The 27,335-nt window shown below is 39.6% G+C and overlaps 1 protein-coding gene across 1 annotated transcript; it reads left to right on the top strand.

Annotated features, from left to right (window-relative positions):
• Positions 1-1,424: 1,424 nt before the first annotated feature.
• Positions 1,425-2,438, top strand: LOC309564252 (taste receptor type 2 member 13-like; the record flags this gene model as incomplete). The annotated part of the gene is made up of 1 exon (XM_082268877.1): positions 1,425-2,438. One exon carries the CDS (start codon positions 1,425-1,427, stop codon positions 2,436-2,438), a length of 1,014 nt encoding a protein of 337 aa, XP_082125003.1.
• Between the last annotated feature and the right edge of the window lie 24,897 nt (positions 2,439-27,335).

Here is a 27,335-nt window from a genome sequence, read left to right as displayed (position 1 = left end):
TGCTATCTAACTGTCCACAGGCACAATATAGGTAGATGGCATCAGCACACTCATCTCATGATAAAAATCAACATTTTTTTTTAAATCTACAGCATAGTATCCACTTTCTTGTTCATGACATACAGCTGTACGAATTTGCAGAAAACACTCCACTCTCCTGCGCTTGAAGATGGGCCTCACAATAGATGTATATCAGGACTCAAAATGTTTGTTCGCCGGGATATCACTAGCCTTGCTGGGGATGTCAAGAAACACTGAAAGCAAAAGAAGAAAAAAAGAAGGAGCACTGGCCTAGCGCATTATCCTCAAAAATATGGCTTTATTAAAATAATTACAAATTCATACTCCCAAACATACGTTTTAACAAAGGCACATCAATATTCATGTTGTACACCAAGATTGTCGCATCACAGATGTATAGTCCTACAGCAAATGGCTAACGCGTTTTGAGGCTGTGCCTCTTCCCCTGAGACTCTAAGACCGCATTCACACTGAAGCGGCACGACTCCTGCACGACTTCGGGGGCAACCTGTGAAGTCCCGTGCACCGCGACTTCGGCGCGACTTGCACGGACTTCACATAATGGAAGTCAATGCAAGTCGCCTCCAGGTCGCCCCAAAGTAGTACAGGACCCTTTTTCTAAGTCGGAGCGACTTGTGTCGCTCCTATTAAAACGGGTCCTGTACCAGTCAATGGACCACGAGGGACCACGACTTGTCAGGCTGACAGGTCGCCTGACAAGTCACGGCAGTGTGAATGGAGCCTAAGGAAGAGGCTCAGCCTCGAAAAGCGTTAGCCAGTCGCTGTAGGACTATACATCTGTGATGTGATAATATTGATGTACCTTTGTCTAAACTTACGTTTGTGAGTATGAATTTGTAATTCTTTTAATAAAGCCATTTTATTGAGGATAATGCGCTAGGCCATACAGCTGTACCCCTTTTGTTAATTTAGGGCCACATATTACAAAGCAGTGTTCACCTACCTTAATCAACTGTCTTGCAAGACGACTTTCAATGTCCACTAGATGGCATCAAAACATTGTTTTAGGCTTTAATAATTTGACTCTAAAAAAGTAGATAAACAAATCATTTTCCATAGCGTGAGTGACAAAAAGTGGAAACATCCTGTGTTCAAAATGATGCAGTTGGTAATTCGCATTAAACACTGAAAATATTCACACCAACTTTGAATCGCATAGCAAATGACCTATGCAAAGAGTCAACAATATGGTTACCTCATGAGTAAATGTTCTTTTCATTTGCATTCAATATACTGACAGCACAACACATTAATCCTTTTCTTCGGACATAAAAGAGGAACATACACCAGGACAGGAGTCCAATGCGAAGAACACAGCAAAACAAACAAGAGAGACACATTCCTATTCAAGATAAAAGGAGAGAAACTTGAAAGAAATAAAAATGTATAAGGCAGACAATCAAACACACCAAGAAAATTCACAACCATCATCTACTACAGAACTGTCAACATATGAATTATTATCATTGACTTTCTTGATTTTGGAAACGGTCATTGGAACCTTAGTGAATGGATACATTGTGATTGTATTCCTACTAGACCTGGTTACCCGAAGAAAACTTGGCTCTGGCAACATAATCCTTACTAGCCTTAGTTTGTCTCGCTTTGGTTTTCAGTATCTGGTTTTAGGTTTGTACTTGTTGTCCTTCTTATTTTCAGATTCTGTTAGCTCACAAAGCAGCATAAACAATCTACAATATGTATGGCTGTTTTTCCATAACATCAACGTATGGCTGACTGCTTTACTCGCCACATTCTACTGTGTAAGAATAGTCACTATTCAGCAATATATTTTTGTCTTTTTGAAAACCCATTTTGACAGATGCGTACCTTATTTCATCTTAGCCAGTGCTGGAATCTCAGCGCTTTGTAGCAACTCTTTTACTTACACCAGCCTCAACAATGTGTTCAACGTTGACAAATTTGACAAAGATAACAGGTCGTCACCATTTATTTTAGGTGGCTCAGACTTTGCAACCTTCTCGACTACTTCAGCAGTGAGCACTGCTCCTCCATTTCTCCTGTTTTGTGTCTCATCTGGGCTAGTGGTGGGCTCTCTTTTCAGGCACATGCGCAAGGTTAAAGGGCAAGAGAGAACTGGCTTCAGAGAGCCATCGTTGCATGCCCATTATAGAGCTGTTAATATGATGGGTGCCTTTTTCATTTTCTTCTCCCTTTACACATTATCATTTAATTTCTACGTATCCGGAGTATTGGGTAACGGAATGTGGTCCAGTTTTTGCACTATCGTTATTGGTGCTTACCCTTCCCTACACTCCCTTGTGCTTGCCATTGGAAATCCTAAGCTCAAACAGACTTTCATGAAGATTCTACAAAAGGGACACTGCTACTGCTGTCAAGCAGAGTTGACTCAGATAGAGACTATTGATTACTAATGATTTTTTCTGCATTCATCTATACACAGTTCATCATCAGGAAACTCTTAATCATAACATCTGAATTAGAAGGTCGGGTTGCTCTATAAGACATGCAGAACAAACAGCTTAATGGATAACTTTCACCTATGCCCAACAGTTGTAAGATGGATGTATCCAACTAAATCTGTCATCATTTTAGCGTTAGACTTTCTATAATCATAATTTCTCTGTGCTCATAATACTAACAATATGCATACTGAGATAAATGTTAATGAATACCAATCATAGGTTGAACTGGATGGACTTGTGTCTTTTTTCAGCCTCACTAACTATGTAACTATATGTAACTATGTAACTATGTAATTACAATATAAGTAGCTTATTTACTATTATTTTTCAGAGGGAGGAGGGGTGAGAGAGAACGGGGGTATGAGGGAGGGGGTGAGAGAGAGAGAGGGGTTGTGAGAGAGAGAGGTGATGAGAGACAGAGGCGGGGGAGTGAGAGAAAGTGGGGATAGTTACATAGTTAGTGAGGTTGAAAAAAGACATCAGTCCATCAAGTTCAACCTATAATGTGTGTGTGTGTTTGCTGTTAACCATACATTGTATACCCCTGTATGTTGTGGTCTTTAAGGTGCCCATCTAATAGTTTTTTGAAACTATCAATGCTCCCTGCTGATACGACTGTTTGCGGAAGAGAATTCCACATCCTTACTGCTCTTACAGTGAAGAACCCCCTGCATATTTTAAGGATGCGGAGGGAGCAGGGGTAAGAAAGAGCGGGAGGATGGGTGAGAGAGAGCTGGGGTAAGAGGGAGGGGGTGAGAGAGAGAGAGAGGTGATGGGGGTGAGAGAGAGTGGAGATGAGAGAGAGCAGAGGTGAGAGAGAGCAGGGGTAAAAGAGAGCGGGAGGAGGGGGTGAAAATTTTGAAACTTTCAAATGTTGAAAAAATACATCATAAACTATGGACTTCAGAATAATCCTGAATATTTTGCTCCAAACTAACACCTTGCAATTTTTATCTATGACCGAAGAGGGATACTGACCACTCAGGGCTACCAACTGTCAGTAAATTTACAAATAGTTTGTAAAATTCATAATTTTTGCATCTGTCCATACATGTCCATTACGAACATGCAGACTGCATATCCGTAATAGATATTTAAGGACAGATGTAAAAATTACGGATTTTACAAACTGTAAATTTACTGACAGTTGGCAACCCTGCTGACCACTATACCACCTGTTTTTTAAAGAGACCCCCCAATGTTAAATTATTTATTTTAACAAAAACTTTCCCTTAAGAATACATCAACATTTAACATATTTTGTGCATGCTATTTATTTGTAAAAACCTACCTTATGTAGATATCCAAAAGTGCTGAGACGGTTGCTGGGCACCACCATCTTGAATGGTATGTCAGCAGCTCTAGTGGACTCAGAGCTCTCACTCAAGTGACATTCTATAGCAGCCATTCTCAACCAAGGTTCCTACACAGGTTGCTAAAGGTTTCTTGAGCTCAGTGGTGCCTACATTGTTCCATAACCAAACCAGTGCCATGACACCAATGATAATTTTATCTGTCTTAAAGGGTAGAATTCTGATTGATAATCTGCCAGGGGTTGCATTCCTTCCACTAACCACCAATGTATGAGGCTTATTTTTCAATTACTCCTAATGAAATGGTTTTAGCAGGGGTTCTCCAAGACCTAAAAATTATTTAAGGGTAAGACATTTGAGAAAGGCTGCTTTTATAGTACTCCCCTTTACTCCTTTCCTGGTTGTTATATAAAAGGTTATGTGGGGAGAGGAGGTGACTGGAGGAGCTGGGTCAGCACAGAAAGTATTTAAAAAAACTCCCATAAGAGGAGAGGGCTATGATGAGGCAGAAGGAAAGGGGCTGCACTAGAGAAGTAATTCTTCCTGTAGTTTAAAGGATAAGTTCACCTTTTAAAAAATAAATAAATAAATAAATGCACATCTTTTTGCAGGTAAAACAATTTGTGCATTTATTTATATATTTTTTACTTGGAACTTGTAATGCATTGCACACACCATGAACAGATTGTGGGTGCCATGCAGGATTCCTGCAGACTTGTCAGTGTATCTGTCTGTTTGTACCCTGTAAAGGCAGGCAGATACACATTGACAGGAAGAGCACTCAACAGCACTGTAGTAGTTCACTGAGAACTGCAAGCCAACAGCAGCAAAGGTCGTCCGTACTTGTAGTTTCCCATTCACAGAACTCAGCAAAACTGTAATATTGATGTGTGTAAATGAGAGGAATAACGTAATATTGATTTTAATATTGGGCAATACTGGATAGATAAACACAAAATATTCTTTAGTATATTTATTTACATATTTTTTTCCATAGTATTTTTGAATATAAAATAATTTTTGTTAGATAAAATAATTTTTTAAATATGGTATAATAATTTTTTTTGGTATATAATAAGGATTATTGTTAATTTCATTTTTATTTACATTTTTGCTATTCATTTTGAATTACATTTATTTTTTTATCTCTATTTCCGTTCCTATTTTTGTTTTTATTTTATTTTGTTGTTTCCAGAGTAAGAATGGATAAGCTAATGCATTACATTTTAAAGTACCTGGTGCCCTATGGCGTATATATTCCTTAGGAAGGGATGAATTACATAATAATTTTGAGTATTTTAGACTAGCCATGGCACAGTTTAACTTAACATGGCTTTCAGAATTTCTTTCAACAAATGTGAGCTACAACAAAAATGGCAACGCCAGTTCATAGAGAGATAAACTACAATAAAATGGTGGTAGGACAACTCTATAAAAACCTCGAGCAGCAGACTGTCCAATCAATCCCTCTAATGAAGTCATGTGTTGTGTGTCAAAACGCGTAGGGTTGGGGCTTGGATGATGTCACAATGCAAGATTTAGGTCGGCAAGTGTATTCTCTCTATCATAGCGATATTGCACAGTATTACTATACTCAAAAATAGGCTGGATATATATGATTCGATTGAGCACCCACTAAAAGTGAGTGTGTTTTACAAGTATTTTTTATACTAATAAATAATATAAAGGATAAAGCACTATCTTAAGTACTTTGTTTGCATGGCAAAGAGCAGATACTAAGGAGGAGGAGAGAGTACAAGTGAGGAAAACTGGCCATTCAGCACAATGAGGATTACAGATCACAGTCCTATCCAAGGGGCAAAAGCGGGATATTACCGTACAATAAAATGTGAGGTCATAATTTTAAGGTGATAGTACATCTGGTTGAGGTTTCAGCACAGTGTGGATACACAAAACATGAAGGTGGAATCCAGTCAGGGTTAAAATTATTAGGAACACGTTACCCCTCAAGGACTTGTGGTGGACTGATTTTGGTTCTGTGTTTTTAGTTTTGCCTTTTGATGGTCTTTTTCAGATTTTAGGATAGATTTGAGAGTAGATGTAGTTTGGGTACATTTTTACATCTAGGAGTGAATATAGGTTTATCTATATTATAGGTTTTGTTTAGAACATACTAGCGCTGCACATTTGTATGACTATCTGTGAATTAATTTTGTGGCTGGGAGGGCAGGGAGAGAATGACAGCAAGTGGAGGGAGAAGATCCCCATCTTGCTGTCAGTAGAGGCAGAGGAGCGAGCGGCAGCTGCAGGAGTGGGAACAAGTTCACATGTTCCACACTAAAAACTGGTTCCCAAAGGTGAACTTATCCTTTATTCTGTGCTACATGGCCCCCCTTTTTTTTTACATCTTATGTATAATTAGTATCCAATTACATTTCTATATTTGAGGAAAACCTACTGTATGTCTTCTTTTCTTACCCTCCAAACTGCATTTTTGTCAAATTTTTTTCATTAAGGAATTGAGCATTAGCCCCAGAGAGCTAAAAAAAAAATGTATATAATAATAAAGTCATACAAAATTGTTCCATATATGTTTACATAAAGTTATCATTGGTAAAAGGAGGAAGGGACACTACATGCCATCCAGAGCTATGTTACATTACACATCACCATCAGCTTACAGAAAGGAAGAGTACAGGGGTGTGCTCAGTAAAGTTTCGGAGCTCACTCATTACCCAATCACATGCTGGGCCCTGGACTCAAGTGATACAGCAGTGTGGCCTGAGTGTGGTCCAAGACCTGGCTGTGCTGTCTGGCAGGACTGCTTGGATCATAAGACTAGCTGAACAAATCCCTTCAAAACAGTTTACATACTGTATGTATTTTAGTGGTGTATTTTGGTGTTTGGTTGCTGTCTAACATTAACTTTCTTGTATATTATCTTTGTGAGCACATTCTGCTTAAGTAAATGCGTGCTGCAAAGCTATACTTATTTAAAAACAATATCTGCTCTCATGCTACTTTTATCTGACAATAACACAGTTATTGTCAATAAAAAATAAATATATATATATATATATATATATATATATATATATATATATATATATATATATAATCTCTTTTTATTGAACTTTAAAGTAGAACTAAAGGCTGAGGGTCCCCAGAACTAGGATCCCCATTTAAAGATTCCCCCTCTATTCCTGTTCTAGTGATGAACCAAAATTTGGAATTTTCTTTCACTTTCTCGTTCATGGATAAGGGGCACAGGGACAAATAAAGAGGGTGACTCTCCTTAATGAGGACACAGCAATATAAACAGGTGTCCTAATCCCTCTTCACTTTATCCAAAACTAAAAAAATATATTTTAAGACTTCATGCACACTAGCGTTTTTATAAGCTCCTAGAAGCTGTTCTTAACATTTTTTAAATGCTAAATAATGTTGTCCTATGTGTCGATGCACACTTTAGGCTATTAGCATTTTTTGAGCTTCAGCGTCTAGGAGCAAAAAAAAAAAAAATGTTTTTGTAGAGTTTCTTGGAGGGTTTTTCCAGCAGAAACCCTCCTAAACCCAGCTAAACCCTCCTAAACCCAGCTAAACCCTCCTAAACCTTGCTAAACCCTCCTAAACGCTCCTAAATGATACTAATAGTTTTTTTTTAGCTTTTTTTCCCTTTTTCTTAAGGAACTCCAAAAATGCTAATAAAATTCTAATGCTCCTGCAACACTACTACAAAAAAACTATTACCAGCGTTTTTTTATCCAGCGTTTTTTTATCTTAAAAAAAATTCCAGTGTGCATGGAGCCTAAAGAATATATATTTTAAAGGAGTAGAGGAACATGCAGGCTGGCTTAGCAGATGTCTTGTTGCCTGGGTGTCATGCTGACCCTTATTCTTCATTACTTTACATTACTTACCCAGAACAAGAATGCTGATAAGCATGTATGACTTTCTCTGACTTTCCTGATCCGGGTACTTATTGTGGGTAAGAATTAAATTAAAACCAAAGGGTTGGTATAAACAGGCAATTAGCATTTTCAGAGGAAGGTAGCAAAGAAGTTCCCTGAATATCTTTTATGGAAAGCTTCCTTTACTTTTGCATTATATATTTTGCATAGATATCTTTTGCGGTGTGCTTTTCTACTTAAAATATGTTTTTGTGTGGTAGTTGTGTGTTTGCTTTCTTGTAGTATTTAATGAAAAATAAAGATTATTTATTAACATAAAGAAAAGCCATCCTTTCTTGCGTCAATAGTATAATTAAAGGCTAAGCGCATTCCTGAGTGAACATTTTATGAATCAGTGATCATACTGATTATGATGTAAATCTTACTGGTTAAAACAGTCCTCTGCTGGTGACAAATGATCCATTAAGGGGGAAAAAAATCCTTGCTACAGTTAATATCTACCTTTCCTCTACAGAATAAATTGCAATAGTGTATGTTGTCCAGCAGGTGGCAGGCAAGCCATAACTTTCACTGGAAGCTACTAAGAATAATATCAAATTATATATCCTAGTGAACTAATATATGCTGGAAGAAAACTGCTAAACAACCTACAATACATCTCTGTGAGATATGAGTAAAATTCAGCAACATATTCTAAACTTTTTTTTAAAATTGCATGATACTTACACATACCCTAAGCTGTATTTTCTTGACTCCATTCCTTATTTTCTCTCACAAGGCATAAAACTGCACTTCGCAAACATAACCAAATAGGGATTGAATTGCTATTTTTTTACAAGTTTAAATTATTTAAAGACTCATTTTATGAATTATCTCATAAAGATTTATTTTATCATAGCTTCAAGCAGCTCTTTTTTTCTGCTCTCCTTAATAAACACCTTATAAAAACTCAGTTATCTCCTGTTGAAGCAATAGTATTTTATGGAGTGATAACCTCTGCAATAATACGTGTGCAATTAAAATGCCTAAAAAAAAAAATACAAGTACTAAGTAAATGTTTACTGTAGTAAATGGATTTTAAAATATGTAAAATATTCTGTTCTTTAAAACATGTAAAATATTCAGTCCTGCAGAAACGTGGATAAATCACAAATGTTAAAAACAAAACACTATGCAACCTATTTATAAAGCATTTATTGCATGAACAGGACTGGCGCAAGGATTTTTGACACCCTAGACGAAACCTCATTTTGCCCCCCCCACCCTGGCTTAGTGGCAGCGGTGGTGGTGGGATGGGATGAGTGGCAGCAGAGATGGGATGAGTGGCAGCAGAGATGGGATGAGTGGCAGCAGAGATGGGATGGGTGGCAGAAGAGATGGAATGGGTGGCAGCAGGGATGGGGGAGGGGGAAATTGGATCAGTGGTGATTGGATAGGATGAGTGGCAGAGGGGAAGGGGGGGGTAAAGGATGATCACCACAGGACCCATCCCTATCCCCCCCACCCCATCACCTCTACAGCGAGGGGGGGGGGATAGGGATGAAACCTGTGGTGATGGGGAGGGGGGTTGGCAAATACTCACCTTGCCAGTTGATGGATTCCTCCTTACTCTCTTCACGTGCCTCCAGTGCTGGCTCTGATGACATCGCTCCTCGCAGAGCTCCTCCCCCTTACCTCTATTGGATGTCAGCTAGTCAGCTGACTTTGTCCTTCAGTTTCTTCCTCCGTACAGGTTACATGTCTTCTCTCAGGAGAGAATGGGCAGTGACAGTGCTTAGCCTCCCCAATGGCGAGTTAGCAGGCAGCAGCCACCCCCTCATCCCACAGTGGTGGAACGGACAGCAGCAGAACAGGCGAGCGACTGCCTGCCCCCTAGTTTCAGCCCTGGCAGCACCCACGACTGATGTGCACTCTAGGCCAGTGCCTACTTTGCCTATAGGAGAAGTTGGAAAATACGCTCCCAGATAGCGGTGTGCTGGGCGTATGGGTAAGGTAATAAGTGCCACATCCTAAATTGGGTCAAAAATTGCGAAAAAAGGAAACATGGACTTTTCAGGCACTGGGTATCATAAAATCACATACTTTATTTTACAATGCATTTAAAAACATCAAAAAATGAGAAAAAAAGCATACAACAGTCATATCCCATATGAGGGGAATATGAGAGACAGGATTAGTAGGGAAATAATTTACATTGGTGGTAATAATACACATTAATACAGTCACAATAATATGCCAGTAGTATTGAAACTTCACATCGGGACGATCATGGCCACAGGTGACAGGGAACGGTACTGTCATCCCGGGGCGATCGAACAATGTGTGTTAGCAGTAGATCATACAGTATCGTTGAACCATATTGCTCGACATGTTTCGCCTTATGCTTCCTCTCGGAGCTAATGGATCAATATTCTGTAGAGTTCAGTAGGCAGTGAAGGTACAAGTAAAAGGTATAACAAATACCCGACAGGAAGGATATATGAAGGATCAGATTTGTCACTTGGGTGATTGTATAGGTAAACACGCAACCCGGCGTTAAAAATCAACACAAGTTGGTATAAGACAACTCAATTGATGTGCCAATAGAGCATACTTGTACAGAGTAAAATACTCATACACATAACAAGTATCTGTATTCACAAATGCCTGGTAAGGCCAGAGGGATATCCCTTAACATACACCCAATCCCACAGCATACATCCTCCCTGGATGGGGGGTAGCCGCATATAGGTGGCCCTGGCCCTGTGCATGAATGTCAGAAGCATTTGTGGAAGCTGATGGAAGTATCAACGTAATTTTTCCAAGACGTTAATTCCTGTACCATCAGTTCTATCTAGTGGACAAAATTCAATGTAGTTTTCTCGTTGAGGTATTTCAGAAAACTATACCGCCTTTTGGCAACTAGATGGATCTGACGATACATGCATTAATCTCTTAGGAAAATTACAGTGATGTTTCATTCAGCTTCTCTTAATAGATCCCTATGGTAAGAAGCGTGGCTCCTGGTAGCTGTTGAATACAGTGTTTGCAGCATAAGGTCTCCTCCATTCTGATTATCTCCAGATGTCAAGCACAAAAACACTACAATACAATATTTCAGCACCTTGCAGCCTTCTGAAAAATTGTGTCAATGATTCCCTATACTATAATAAAGGAAAACGTTATGTAACTATTCTCCTAATCTAAGTAAATCCAGAAAGTCCCAATAGATTTATTTTTTTAATTAGCAGGCTTCTGTTACCTGGAGGATGATACAAGCTTAGGACACACCAGTATTTAAATTTCCACTTTTTTTTTTTTTTTTTTAAGTTCTGAATACAATAGAGAAGGATTACAACCTTTGCCAGTTTACTATTTTTTTTTGCACGATCCATATCTTTAATGGGAGCTTTTCTTTTTTCCTTTTTTTTCACTTACTTCCTGCTCTGATGACATTTGTAACTGAAAGAGCAAGTGAGGGTTCTCCTCTGAGAAGATGCAGACAGCAATAAAAACCCGAAAGACACTTATCCACTCCATCCAAAAATAATGTCAAACGTTTAACCACTTCAATACAGGGCACTTTCCTCCCTTCCTGCCCAGGCCAATTTTCATTGGTCTGATTACCAGTGCCGACCCCCCCCCTGTCAGGAGAGCCACCGATCGGCGCTCCTTTACCCGTGCCTGTCAGGCACGAACTAAGGAAAGCCAATCAACGGCTCTTCCTGTTTACTATGTGACCCGCCGTGATTGGACACGGCTGATCACATGGTAAAGAGCTATGTCAGTAGTCTCTTTACCGAGATCGGAGATGCAGGGTGTCAGGCTGACACATCGCATCACCGATCGCCGCTCTGCTCATATGACGTCCGGTCAGGATAATACAACCACATTCCCGCCGTCAATCTGTTATAGGGCGGGCGGGAAGTGGTTAAATAAAAGTGTAGGTGAATGAATAAACCATTCTATTTGGTTTATGTATTTATTTTTTGAAATAGATAAGGCATAAAAGCATAATGCTTTCTAACTGGGGGAGAGAGCATAGAGCTGACCTTCCTGGTATAATGCTGTTCCTTCGCTATCCAATTGCAATAGACAACCACATTTTATTACATAGACTGCAGTTGAGAAAAGTAAGAAGACTGAACCATATATAAGGTATGCCTAAACAGAAAAATATTTTTTTTGGTAGTTAAGACCAATAACACATAAGTATTTCAATGGAATATTCAGTTTTTTTGCCTACAATTTAATAACTTTTGGGTGTAATTCCACTTTAAAAGAAGTGTCCAGCATATATACTGTAAAATAATGCTGGATATAGAATTCTATGGATTGAAACAAATTGTGCTAATATTGCATTACCAAGGATATTAACTGAGTATTGATAAATGGAAAAAGAGGAAAAGGGACTTTAAATGAGGTGCGTTGATGGCAGTGAACAATTAGCATCACATGTGAAACTAATGAAGATTCATGTATATAAAAGAAGGGGATAGTATTTGTAAGAACAAGTATTTTATTGCCTTATTGGCAGTAAAAAATGAATATACATCATGGTTACAAAATTTCATATGGTAAAACATGTTCATCAAGTCACTTCTGCTTTACATAATAATATCTATGTTTGCAAATAATATCTGGTGAAAACAAAGTAGATTTAAATACTTTTGTACCTATTTAGGAATATATTAAAAGAGCAGCTGGACATGGCTCCCACTCGCATGGGGGATGGTTACTCACTGTAAGGAAAAAGATCTGATGTTTTATTGACTAGCATCTCTCTAAGGGGGTACAACTGCATTCCCCTGCACTCTCCAAGTGAAGTTGATACCTCCTGCCTGAATATCATAGGCACGGTCCGGTGCACATCAACCCCACCCCTGCCGGCAATTGACTGTTTTTCACATGCTATCCATGCTCAATGGATGAAAGGTTCTCAATGGATTGTAATGTTTGTAGAAACCAATTAGCCAACATTTAATGGTCCCTGAAGAAGCAATATATGAACAAAATGTTCCGCGAAACGCTTTGGACAGTCTAATAGGTTTAATTATCGACATACAACCCTAGAATGTATTGGAGTTGGTGTAACTTGTACAAATTCTGTATCTGTATCTCTCTATGAGTAGTTTTCAGCTTTGTATATTGAATAAATAAATATGTTTTTATATAATTATTCAACAATTGTTTTAATGCTCATCTGTTGTGATGGCTCCACATCCTTTAAAGTCCCACCGCATTGCAAGGGATATGGGAAAGTTTTTTGCTCCCTCACCCCTTCTTTGATTTTATTGTGCAACTTTAGTTCATGGATGTGGATGTGGTTAGCCGTTCCGAGAACTGATATATTTATTTCTATGTATTAAAAGAGTTGCATCCTTCGCCACCTTCATAGTTGACCAGAATCTTCTTGCTGGAAAATATCATAAGTCAGCAGTTTTAGCAGACTGCCATACAGCTCCAAGGCTATCATTATCTCATCTTTCAGCGATTGGCTTCGGAAACCTAACGCCTTCCATTTCGCACTGAAAAACAATGCATTTCTAAAGCCAAGTGGCTTATAAAAATAAAAAAATACTCTTTAAGATTTTGGAAGCCTCAGCTTGCCACCAGCTAAACATCAAATCAGTGTTGGGGAAGGGGAATATGAGACATGTGGACAGGTTTCTATTATCTGCTTGCTTGAAAAAAATGTCTTTAACCACCTAAACAGTAGCCTGTATATACCCCTCATTACCAGGCTTTTACTTTTCGGTGCAGTGATAGTTTGATTGACAATCCCTTGAATGTTTTCTTTTGGCACTGTTTATCAATATTTTGTTTTTAGATATTTTACTAACAATTACAAGTAGGTGGTGGCACAATTGCCACATCCCAAAATTATACAATACAAAAAGCACAACATGTCCTACAGGGATTTTTAGGGCATAGGCCAGCCAAAGAAGTAGGTAAAGTAAAGTAGTAGACAGTATATACAAATTCAACAATTTTTAATCAAAATTACACATGGGTAAAAGAGTGGGGGTTAGCCCCACCCAAATGTTAAAACAAAAAAGACACAATTCCAAACATAAGAAAATATGCTCGTGGTCTAGAACATATAGTTGGTTTCATACAGTAGGAGATCAAACGAATCGTAGTTCATATAGACATCCCGGCATGTTTCAAAATCTGAGATGATTTCTTCTTCAGCAAAAATATTCTTCTACAAATACAATATACATGTATTAGTATTGTACATAAACATCTAGGCCAAAAACATCCATCAATGTTATTGGAACATGCAAGCAGGCTGCCATACTTACAATGGGGAAGTGTGCCAGTATTTTAATATGGAAGGGAACCCAGGGCTCTTGAAGCTGTCCTCTCTGGAAGAGGAGGGGTGGAAGGAGAAGGAAGACACTGAAGAATCTAGAGTATCCCACCCCTCCATCCCTCACACCTTCACCTTTGATCTACTGCAATCCCCCCTACTGCCCGTATATACAAATATTCACTGCTCCTCTTCCTACAAAGTGAATGGGCTTAAAACACTGGCAGTGGTTACACTTTTGATGGCTGTAAAGGGTTCACAGCAATCACAAGGTACAGAGCTATTGTGATTGGCGCTGTACATTGCGATTGTGATCTGAACTGTCCAATGACGAAGCAATGGTCCCTGAAGAAGCAATATATGAGCAAAATGTTCCGCGAAACGCTTTGGACAGTCTAATAGGTTTAATTATCGACATACAACCCTAGAATGTATTGGAGTTGGTGTAACTTGTACAATTTCTGTATCTGTATCTCTCTATGAGTAGTTTTCAGCTTTGTATATTGAATAAATAAATATGTTTTTATATAATTATTCAACAATTGTTTTAATGCTCATCTGTTGTGATGGCTTCACATCCTTTAAAGCGTTTGTTAGCGTTTTGTCCAATGACAAAACGCTAGCAAACATTTACTGGTGCACTGGTAAGCTACGTGTGTTTTCTGCAACGCCGTTTATAGATAGTGCTCCAGAAAATGGATTCCACCTTTCTGCTGTTTTTAACTATATCTTTGTATTGAGAGTGTGAAAGTCTATCTGTAGCCAGCTGTGGATAGAGTGGGTTAGGTTTAAAATTTCAGTCCAGTGTAACTTCCATTGGAGGCTCTATTGCCAAGGTCTTTCCTGTTCCTGTCTGGTAAAAGGTTATCCTCAGAATAGAAAGTGGTCGGGAAATCTTTATTATGGAGCCCATTTTAGAAGGTAAAACCTGACAGAAGTTCTAACATTTCCCCATTCTAATAAAAACAAAAAAAAGTATCTAGTGTACTGTAGGTGCATTTTAACTCTGAATCCTCGATTGCTCATATTTGATACTCCTTTTGTATTTTTTGCAGGCACAAAGCAGAAATATCTTTAGGTCACTGCACTGATTTGTCATGGCAGCGGTTGGGTAAAGAAGAAAGAGTACAAAGCCTTATATCTTGATGATAGCATGTTCTTTCTATATACTGTTTCTCAGCTCATCATTCCTCAAAGAATTATCTACTGCCACAGATCCTTTCATCTGCCTGCCCTGATAACGGATTAAGTACAGCAAACTAAACACTGGAAGTTAGTTTCTGGCATATTTCCTTGAAAATCATAGTCTATTAGAGATATTGTTGTCATTTTAAAGTACAGAAACATTTGGGAGTTTCATCGCTTCTCTAATGTGAACAATTTTCTGAAAAATTAATGAACTTGTTGGAACTCAGTGTTATTTTCATTCCACTATTTTAACAAAAACGATCATTTCTAAGACGCTTCTACTCTAGAATAATAATCATTTCTAATGTAAAAGAATAGTAAATTTTCACATGAATCAAATGAGAGCGTGGGCGTTCTGCTTCTAATAATACAGTAAAATGTATGTAGTAGAGAATGGAATTCTTAAACAAGGTCCAATTAAGTAGATTATTAGATGAAATCTGATTATATTTTGAATAAGAAACGTCGTCAATGACACTGATCCACCGCTGGCTGCTTGCTATTGTAGGGAAGATCAGCGGTACTACAAAGCTCCAAAGATTAAATAGGAAACCCATCCTGATCCATGGGCTGGTCAATTGGGACCATCTCTGGTGATCTTTCTGCCCTAAGTTTAGGCCTAAATGGCCTGCCCACAAATCCAGACTAGATACATGAAAGATGGTCATAAATGTTAATGGGTGGAAAAATATTCAATAGCCCTCAGGCTACAGTATCTTCATTCCTTTGCAGAGCATGTTATAAACTTTTATCCTTGATTCTGCTGAACAAAAAAGTTTACTGGAGTGGGCATAAGAAAACAAAAAAAAGAAAGAAGTAACTTCAGATGTAGACACAGTCTCATCAAAGGGAGGGAAAATCTAGTAACAAAGATCTTCTAACCTGTTCAGTGGTTGCTTTTTCTAAAAGCTGATGGCTGGGAGATTCTACTGCACCCATGGACATTAATTCACACAGGATAAGCCAAGTGATTTCAGCTACAGTAACTTGATTTTACGTTTTATTTTTTTTTTTATAAAAGCAGAAACTCTCAATATCACTTATTGAGCTGCTTAGGTGGAATTTATGTGAAAATAAATAAAAAATCAACCTTTTTTATTTATTTTGAAGGTGTGTTTTTTTTCCGGTAGTTATGTTTTGCTTTTTTTAACATTCTTTGTGGTATTTCGTATGATTGTTTTCATTATTGTGGTAAAAAAAAATAATGATGCTAATAAGGAGCTGTTTTTGGTACAAGAACAGCTGTAGAATTGGTAAAAGAAGCTTCCATAAACCTAAGAAATCACTTGCAACTTTAAGAATAACAAAAAACACCTTCCCCATTGACATCAATGCATTTAATCAAAGTCTCACAATTTTCATTGAAATTTAGAGGGTATTTCCAGTTTGCATTTGTTAAACCTCACTGCTTGTTTGTTATGTGTCCCCATTCACACTGAATATCTTTTTTTTTTTATATATATTTCTTACCTTTTAGATGTTTCCTAGGAGAAGGTGTCATGACTGACTGCAAGCATTTCTCAACATGTTCAATGTGATCTGTCCCAAGGTAAAGTCTTGGGACAGAATGAGCTTGTTCTCATTAACATACAATGAAGAAGCCCAACTTGGAAATCTTTAACCCTTTGTTAAGATAAACATTGTTCACATCTAGTTTGGAACTAATAAGATGAGATCTGTCAGCTCAGTACAAACAGTTCTCCACCCCCTCATAAACAAAGAAAACTGAGTGGGATTTTTCCTAGCTGGCGTTTCCTGAACAGAGCATCTAAAAAACATAAGCTGCATTTTTTTAAATATTTTTTTAAAGGTATGCCATGTAAATGGGGACATGTAACGAATATAAAATAGGTTTTACCCCAATTTGGTTGCAGAAGTGGAAATACACTTAATTTTGTTAATTCCTAGTAATGGTAAAAATGGGCAGTTTGTGAAACGTTTAACCTATGTCTATTGGTTACATTACAGCAAACTCAAGGGCTTAAAACAGAAAATTCAAATATGTTAAATAAAAATATATATTATAAATAAATACAGTATAATGTCACACAAGCCACTGTGCAATCAACTATTTTTACAATTACTTTTCAATCTCAACGCGCAGCTGTTGTGATTTCCTAAAGCAAACAAAAACTTAAAACTGCAATGTGCCAACCTACAGGCATCCACTAAACTTTATGTATACATAACTGCATCAGACATGTTTTTTGGTTGCATGATTGACTTACTGTTTTTCTCAGAAGTGGGTGCTGACTTACAAGTCAGAATACAGGCAACCCCTACAACCTTGCAAAAGCATTTCATATTGCAACACTGAAACTGATCAGTTGGTGATAATTAAGGCAAACCTTTCCATTCAAAATTCAGTTTAGGAAAGTACATGGCAAGGAAAGTGTGAATTTCTTCAAAATGTAAAAATGCATGAATCTGGAAATGCTTTACAGCGGATCGCTTGTCAAAATGTAAAATCACATATCCATTCTCACAATGAATTTAAATTATTTCTAGCCTACTCCTAATAATCTGATTCTGAATGATCTTGAACTTTGTAAACTTACTTTGTAAAGAATCCCATGCATTTACCTCTTTGAATTCTGTAAAACGTACAGTATATATAAAAAGGTAACACATTATGCATAACTACTTACTAATAAACGTACATATGCATAATTACTTACTAATAAACTTACGTTTCCTAAACTATCTCTATTCAAAAGAATTTGTTTGGTCCCACATGTCAACATTAGAGATGAGCGAACACCTGGATGTCCCGGGTTCGGCGGGTTAGGCCGAACTTGAAAAAAAGTCTGGGTTCCTGACTCAAACTTAACCTGAACTTTACCCCGATCCCAAACCCCATTGAAGTCAATGGTGACCCGAACTTTGGAGCACTAAAATGGCTCTAAAAAAAACATGGAAAGGGCTAGAGGGCTGCAAATGGCAGCACAATCTTCTTAAGAGCATGGCAAGTGCTCTGCAAACAAATGTGGATAGGGAAATAACTTAAAATAACATAAAAAACATAAAAATAAAAAAGGTGGCGGTGGATGTGGCGGTGTAGGTGGAATCGGCGGTGGAGGAGGACAAGGTAGCCAACACTGGTTTTTGTTTTTAATTTTAAATTTCTTTTTAAATTAGGGTACACCCCAAAAGAGTGAGAAAGATCCAAAATACAACAATGGCTGGGTAAGGCCAGTATACATGTCTATTCTGCACAAGGTACGGACAAGTCCTGTGGGATCCATGCCTGGTTCATTTTAATGAACGTGAGCTTGTCCACATTGGCTCTGGACAGGTGGCTGCGCTTGTCTGTAATAACGCCCCCAGCCATGCTAAATACACGTTCAGATAATACACTGGCTGCAGGGCAGGCCAGCACCTCCAAGGCGAACAGGGCAAGCTCAGGCCATTTGCCCAATTTGGAGACCCAGAAGTTGAAGGGGGCAGACCCGTCATTCAGTATGTCTAGGCGTGTGCACACATACTGCTCCACCATGTTGGTGAAATGCTGCCTCCTGCTAAGACGTTCCATATCAGCTGGTGGTGCTGTTGCTTGGTGTGGCGTGCTGACAAAGCTTTTCCACATTTCAGCCATGCTAACCCTGCCTTCTAAGGTGCTGGCAGTGCCCTGGCTGCGTTGGCAACCTCTTCCTCATCCTCTGCCTTGGCCTTGTGCTTCCACTGTGCCCCCGCTGTCAGGTGGGAATGCCACCAGCAGTGCGTCTACCAGCGTGCGCTTATACTCGCGCATATTCCGATCACGCTTCAGTGAGGGAAAGGAAATAAGGTCGGTACGTTTTCCTTGTAATGGGGATCCAGCAGCATGGCCATCCAGTAATCAGCACAAGTTACAATGTGGGAAACTCAGCAGTCGTTGCGGAGACACTGCAGCATGTAATCGCTCATGTGTGCCAGGCTGCCCAGAGGCAATGAAAAGCTGCCCTCTGTGGGAGGTGTATCGTCTGTGTCCTCTGTATCCCCCCAGCCACGCACCAGTGATGGCCATGAGCTGGCCTGGGTTCCACCCTGCTGTGAACATGGTTCCATCTCCTCCTCATCATCCTCCAGAACTGTGCCCCTGCTGGACAATTGTGTACCTGGCGTTTGTGGGTGCAGGAACCCACCCTCGGAGCCACTTGTGAATGACTTCCCTGAAAGCCTTGGAAATTATACCTCTTCCTCCTCCTGTGCCACACCCTCTTCCATCATCGCCCGAAGCGTTTTTTCAAGGAGGCATAGAAGTGGGATAGTTAAGCTGAGAACGGCGTCATCGGCACTGGCCATGTTGGTGGAGTAGTCGAAACAGTGCAACAAGGCACACAGGTCTCGCATGGAGGCCCAGTTATTGGTGGTGAAGTGGTGCTGTTCCGCAGAGCGACTCACGCGAGCGTGCTGCAGCTGAAACTCCACTATGGCCTGCTGCTGCTCGCACAGTCTGGCCAGCATGTGCAAGGTGGAGTTCCACCTTGTGAGCACGTCACATATGAGGCGGTGAGTGGGAAGGCCGAAGTTACGCTGCAGCGCTGACAGGCGAGCAGCAGCAGGGTGAGAACACCGAAATCGCGCACAGACGGCCCGCACTTTCTGCAGCAGCTCTCACATATCGGGGTAATTTCTAAGGAACCTCTGCACCACCAAATTCAGCACATGTGCCAGGCAAGGGATGTGTGTCAAACCGGCTAGGCCCAGAGCTGCTACGAGATTTTGCCCGTTATCGCACACCACCAGGCCGGGCTTGAGGCTCACTGGCACCAACCACTCATCGGTCTGCTGTTCAATGCCCCTTCACAACTCCTGCGCAGTGTGGTGTTTTTCCCCCAAACAGGCAAGTTTTATAACTGCCTGCTGTCGTTTACCCCTGGCCGTGCTGAAGTGGGAGGTGAAGGTGTTAAGATGACCGGATGAGGAGGCAGTAGAGGATGAGGAAGCGGAGTAGGAGGAGTTAGGAACAGGAGGCAATCCTCATTGGTGGAAGGACATGCGCCAAACTGCTATCCGCCTCAGGCCCAGCCGCCACTGCATTTACCCAGTGTGCTGTTAGGGAGATATAACATCCCTGACCGTGCTTACTGGTCCACGTATCCGTAGTTAGGTGGACCTTGCCACAGATGGCGTTGCGCAGGGCACACCTGATTTTGTCACCCACTTGGTTGTGCAGGGAAGGGATAGCTTGCCTAGAAAAGTAGTGGCGGCTGGGCAAGACATACTGTGGGACAGCCACCGCCATAAGGCTTTTAAAACTTTACGTCTCCACCAGACGGAATGACAGCATTTCAAAGGCCAGGAATTTTGAAATGCTGGCATTCAGGGCCAGGGATCGTGGGTGGGTAGGGGGGTACTTCCTCTTCCCCTCCAGTGTTTGGGAGATAGACAGCTGAACGCTTCCATGGGGCATTGTGGAGATGGTTGTTGGTGACCCAGGTGGTGGTGTTGCTGGCAGATCCTCTGTTTGCGGTGTGGCAGGTGCCACTGCCACTACAGAGGTGGATGAAGTGGCCGAGACTGCAGCAGAAGAGGAAGCAGGAGGAGCCAGAGACCTTTCTTGGTTTTTGAGGTGTCTACTCCACTGCAGCTGGTGCTTTGCACTTAGATGCCTGGTCATACAGGTTGTGCTCAGGTTGAGAAGGTTTATGCCTCGCTTCAGGCTCTGATTGCACAGCGTGCAAACCACTCGTGTCCTGTCATCAGCACATTGTCTTAAGAGCTGCCACGCTAGGGGACTCCTGTGAGCTGGCTTTAATGTGCTCGGTCCCTTGCTGCGTTGGGTAGTAGCAGGCGTAGTGTCTAGGGCACGGCCGCTCTGCTTTTGCACCCTGCTCCCTCTTCTGCTGTGCTGGTGGTTCTGTGCGACCACCGCCTTTTCCTCCAAACTACTCAGGTCACCTGCATGACGTTGATTCCATGTGGGGTCGAGGACCTCATCGTCGTCCACATCATCTTCCTTCCAGTCTTCATCCCTGCCCTCCTTGTCGGTCTCCACAATTCGGAATTCCACAGCAGTTGGCACCTGTGTATCCTCATCATCCGAGACGTGATGCGATGGTCCTCCCATGTACTCATCTTGAGACATAAGTGGTTGGTCATCGGTGCACTCAATCTCTTCTACTTCTGGGGCAGGGCTAGGTGGACGGCCCTGGGAAACCATGCTAACAGAGTCATCAAAAAGAAGAAGAGACTGCTGCATGACTTGGGGCTCAGACTGCTTGGCTGATTTGCAAGGGGGTGAGGTGAAACATTGATGGACATCGGCTGCAGGTGCCAACTCTGACCTTTCAGCAGTAGACTGGGTGGGAGACAATGTGAAGGAACTGGAGGCACTGTCAGCAACCCAATCTACTGTTGCCTGTACTTGTTCTGGCCTCAACATTTGTAGAGGCACATTAGGCCCTGCCAAATACTGCTGCAGGTTCTGTCACCTACTCACACCCGAGGAAGGTGTTTCACTTGTGCGTGTAGCTGGCACAGATCGATCCAAATCCTCTCCTTGCAACAGGAGCTCCACCAGCAGCATCATGACCCAGGACACGTTCCTTATTTGACCTTCTCCTCATATTTCTCTAATTTAGGATCTTCCCCTAAATGGGTGTTTATTGAATAGTGGAATAGAACAACAGTATCCAACGGGTGTATCTCACAGTAACATATGCAGACTAGGCCGCAATTTAATTTTTTTCCCCTAAATGTTTTTTTCTGAAAAGCGGAATAGAACAACAGTATCCAATGGGTGTATCTCACCATAACATATGCAGACTAGGCTGCAATTTAATTTTTTTCCCCTAAAGGGGTTTTTATTGAAAGCGGAATAGAACAACAGTATCCAATGGGTGTATCTCACAGTAACTTATGCAGACTAGGCTGCAATTTAATTTTTTTCCCCTAAATGGTTTTTTTTTGAAAAGCAGAATAGAACAACAGTATCCAATGAGTGTATCTCACAGTAGCATATGCAGACTAGGCTGCAATTTAATTTTTTTTCCCCTAAATGGGTTTTTATTGAAAAGCGGAATACAACAACAGTATCCAATGGGTGTATCTCACAGTAACATATGCAGACTAGGCTGCAATTTAATTTTTTTCCCCTAAATGGGTTTTTATTGAAAAGCGAAATAGAACAACAGTATCAATGGGTGTATCTCAATGTAACATATGCAGACTAGGCTGCAATTTATTTTTTTACCCTAAATGGGTTTTTATTGAAAAGCGGAATACAACAACAGTATCCAATGGGTGTATCTCACAGTCACAGAAGAGTGGACCCTTCACTGGTGATCGTTTTTATACCTCATGCTTGGTGGACCTTCCGTAACAGGGGGTCTAAAAATCTGGTAAGGAGATTACCTTATTTATGCACGTGGTGATCGTCAGGATTGTGTCTGCACTCACGGTGTTGGAATTCATTTGTATTTATTTCTGCACCTCAGCACCAGTTTCAGATGGACTTCATGGACTTTGTATACTCATTTATTTAGGGTCCTTTATTAATGTGGCGCTGTACTTGAACACAATTGCTTTATGGTCTGATAATACCTTTGTACTGGCAGCCTTTTTCTTATCAGTGTATTGAGCGCAGCTTTCTCCTTCCTTTGTATCTCACAGTAACATATGCAGACTAGGCTGAAATTTAATTTTTTCCCCCCTAAATGGGTTTTTATTGAAAAGCGGAATAGAACAACAGTATCCAATAGGTGTATCTCACAGTAAAGTATGAATGAAAAATTTATATTTTTTCCCTTAAATTGGTGAATTTTTTTTAAGAGCAGATTAGAACAGCAGTGTCTAAACGCTGTATGTCAGTGTCACAGTAAAGTATGAATGAAAAAGTGAAAAATAATTGTCCCCTTAAATTGGTGCTTGTTGAATAGCACATTAGAACAGCAGTGTCTAAACGCTGTAAGTCACAGTAAAATATGAAGGAAAAAAAGTTGTTTTTTTTTTTAAATCCAGATTAAGCAGACACATATGCACTGAGCTTGCATTACGTGGTTGCTGCACGCCGCACACCTAACAGACTGATAAAAGTTTTTTTTTTCTCCCTCCTCCTCACTGGGCTCAGGTCAGGGCAAAAAGATTGTGCACTGCACCCCCACACAATAAAATCGATGTAGATCGCTGTCTGATTAAAGAAGATTCTTCCTATTCTTTCCCTGAAAGCAATCTCCAGCCTGCCCCTACAATAATCTCCTATCTTTCCCTCAGCAGCATCAGGAACCTCTCCCTACAGTAGTTAGAGCAGAGTGACATGCGGCGCTATGTGACTCCAGCTTATACAGAGGCTGGGTCACATGCTGCACTGGCCAATCACAGCCATGCCATTAGTAGGAATGGCTGTGATTGCTTCTAAGGGCACACTAGTTAAACTCTTGTTGATTGGCTGCCCTGCAGCTGTTGAAACCGCGCCATTAAAACTGTGCCAAAACAACCAGAACAACGGACTGTATCCCGAACATACAGTGAAATGTTCGGGTCCGTGTCCAGGTACCGAACACCCAAAAGTCCCGTACGATCCCGAACAATACAGTCCGTGTTCGCTCAACCCTAGTCAACATCCTTTTACAGACATCTAAAGACTTCTTACCACAATCGACACACTCCCATTTCCTAAACATACTGTAGTTACAAGCTTAAGTGGGAGAATGCATTGTCCTGCACTCTAGAATTGGAAGACTCAGATAACATTTAGGATAATGCTAATAAAACATCCTTATGTTCACTTCATAAACAAAACTCGTATAAAAATCTATTTAATTGATATCTCACACCTGAAACCCTACACGCTATAAACCCAATATTGCCTTCCACCTGTTAGACGTGTAATGAACTTACAGGGACACTATTCCATATTTATTGGGAATGTCCTAGGTTATGTCCCTTTTGGGAATCTACTGGAAGTCTTTTAGAATCTCTATTTGGCGCTCCAATCCCTTTAAATCAAGTTAATTTACTTCTAGGGCTGCCCATACTGAACACATCCAAATCAGCTGTCAAATTGATCAACCATTTCTTACCTGATGCCTGATAGCTTGAAGTTAAAACAATAGCTATCACCCTCTCTAGCAGATCTCTATAAACATATCCATGGTGCTCATAAAATTGAATACTTGGCAACTCAACTTCAAAATATTATCCCTAAATTTAACAAACTTGGCACCCCTGGCACTTCCTAAAACCTCAGACTCATCTGTAGAGATACCTCTCTAATACTCTATTAAACCACCCGGAGATACTTGGTATTGTCGGGATCATGCCACTCCTTCACACTCTTTCCTCTCTTACTTTATCTTTATCTGCTTTTTTTTCCTCTTTTTTTTTGTTTCTTTATTTACAACCTGGTTGTAAGATTTTTGTTACAGTGAACACTTTGTTCTATTTCCACATATACTCTAACAATGGAAGTCATGTTTTCAAATTCATACTTACAGGGCCTTAAAGCATTATTATTGGTAATGGCTTGAGATTTTTGTACTTGTGCTATTTAGTTTGTTAACTAGGATTATACCAGTACTTATATGATGACTTCTGGATTTCTACTACGTGATACCTATTGGTGGTATGTTTGTAATACGTTACTCTATTGCTTGAAGACCTCTTTTTTTACTTTTCTTTTTCATGTACTGAAATCCACTGTAACCCACTGTATATGTATTTCTCATAAAAATAATTATATAAATAGAAAGCTAAAAAGGTAACAAGCAAAAATAAGGGGTGACAATAATTCATGATTGTCCATGTCTCTATCAAGACCCTAGAAAAACAAAATAGTGAATAAATTAATAAAAAATATATAAATCATGTGTATAGGCATTTATATAAGTAGTAGAAAGATAAATAAAGCTACACAAACTGCATAAACTACTCAAACTGCATAAACAATTAATATATTGTTAAACCTTTAAGCAATCATTAGAAATAACTTAATCCCCCTACCCAATCAGAGCAACATTCTAAAACCATAATGCCTATAATCCACATTCATGACTATACAATTCTTATGACATACCAATGAATATCATATCTACCTTGTATTAGGGAGCAAGCAAAAGAATGAGCCATGGTTACAACAGTTAGTTGCACGCTGTGCAATGCATGCATCCAAAAATACCACAAAAGGCAAAAGCATACAATCTCTACCCCTCATTATGAGGGTTTGGGAACCTGCTCAGTTACTTGGCCTCTAAATTCATAGAATTGATGGCCACACCTAGCAACATGAACAGCTATAGGCTTATGGGCATTAAGTACATTATTGTTTTTTTTTTTTTTATCTTTTTTTTTTCTTTTTTTATCATTATTTTTTTGCTTTGCTTTTGCACTGCTTTGATAACTAATCATAGTGATTCTTCTGAAACTTTCTTCCAAATGATCCTATAGTCTTTCTTATACAACCCAAAAAGCAAGGGCAACATAGCAAATATACACAGACGTCTGTATCAAAGGTGAGTAAGCCCTATATTTTATAAGGCTGTCCTTTAAGGGGATGATACATATTTTTCTTGAGTAATGGAATAAAAGATGTTGCAATTGCAACATCTATTATTCCAGTCTTTCTTAAAGATTTTAAAGAACCTCAGGGCACACTTGTGAACAGGGTCAGCTTGTACTAGGTGTGACTTAATGGTCATTTGAGTCCTGTGCGCATGGAGTGGGACTTTATCCATGATTACAGAGAACTTTCTGCTTGCAAAATACTTAAATGTTTAAAAGTAGAACCTCTGTGAGTACTCTTTCTGGTTAGCTCTTTTTGCAACATTTTTTAACATGTCGAGAATCTTATGATCACAATCATTAAGAATCGAAAATAACATGCAAGAATTGTGAAACTGGTAGACTTTCAATCAGCCATCTGAAATATGAACTCCTATAGTGAAATAGTGTGATGTGATCAGTAGGCTTTGTTAACAGAGATCTGACCCAACTCTGATTGTGTGAGACATCAACTGCAAGTAAATGAAATTCAAGACTGAAAAAGGAAAATAGACACTGGAAAATATGGAATTATAATCCTTAAGAATCTTCAATTCACTCTGAGAGCCCTGCCATACCAGTAAAATATCATCAATGTATCTTCTCTACAGTAGCACATTGTTAGTAAACAAGACTGAGAAGAACATACACTGTTTCTTGAAACATCTCACCAACTAGTTAGCAAAAGAGTTGGTCCCTGATGTCCCTTGTATTTGTTGATTCATTTTACATTTAAAAATGTATTGTGAAGGACAAGTTCCAGTCTGGTTAGTGAAAATTGAGAAATCATAGATGATGTAGGAACCTTAGATGAATACAACAAAGTGGCATACATTGTAGCTAAAAAAAATCTTGAGTAGGTTGATTAATATAATTAGAAAATACAAAATGTCTTCTGTATCCCCAACATAATCAGGGAGTTTCCTTGCATATGGTTGAAGAAAAAAAAAAAATGTGCCAGAGGTTGTGTGTTTGTTTCACCCCTGAGGATGGATGGATCTATATTTTAGTTGGTTCACTGCCTTGTGAATCGTAGGCATATGAATGTTTTGGGTACACAATGTCAGGGTATTTGCAATTATCTACACTTAGCTACCCAATTCTATGGCTAATCTCAATTTTAAACCACTGTTTGGACTGTACAACCATTATGGGATCTTGTGTCAGCTGTCAATAATTCAGAAGGAGGAGGAGTCATACCTCTGACATCATCTGCGGCTATCTTTCTGCATGATGTTGATTGTTTGATACCAAACGCTTGGTTATGCACTTTTGGAAAATTGCCATCTTTGTAAGTGTATTTTTAAACCTTTTTTTATTACAATAAATATAGCAGAGCACTATTAGCTTTCTCTTGATTTTTATGTACATTTAAAGCTTCTGACAGACTCGAAGATTGCTCATTCTGGAATTGTGGTGTGAACTTCCCAGGTGTTACTCCTAAAAGTTAAAGCGTGTTATGACCATCCTGTTTATTCAGGGGTCATGTTCATCAAGCGAGCAGCCACGATTGTCTCTGGTGGCGGGATTGAGCACCGTCTCCGCCTGAATGATGTCTTTGGCATATTTTTAATTCACCGGTTGGCTTTTAAAATAGGAGTTTTTATGAAATGTATATGAACTTTTTATATACTTTGTATTTATATTTATTGTGCTGCACTTTTTTGACATGAAAATTCTTTTAGGGTGTTTTGATTTTCGCCTTCAAGTGTTCAGC

This window comes from Pelophylax lessonae, assembly GCF_965119305.1.
Source record: "Pelophylax lessonae genome assembly, chromosome: 9".
Lineage (NCBI taxonomy): Eukaryota > Metazoa > Chordata > Amphibia > Anura > Ranidae > Pelophylax > Pelophylax lessonae.
This window is presented reverse-complemented; position numbering and strand designations above follow the sequence as displayed.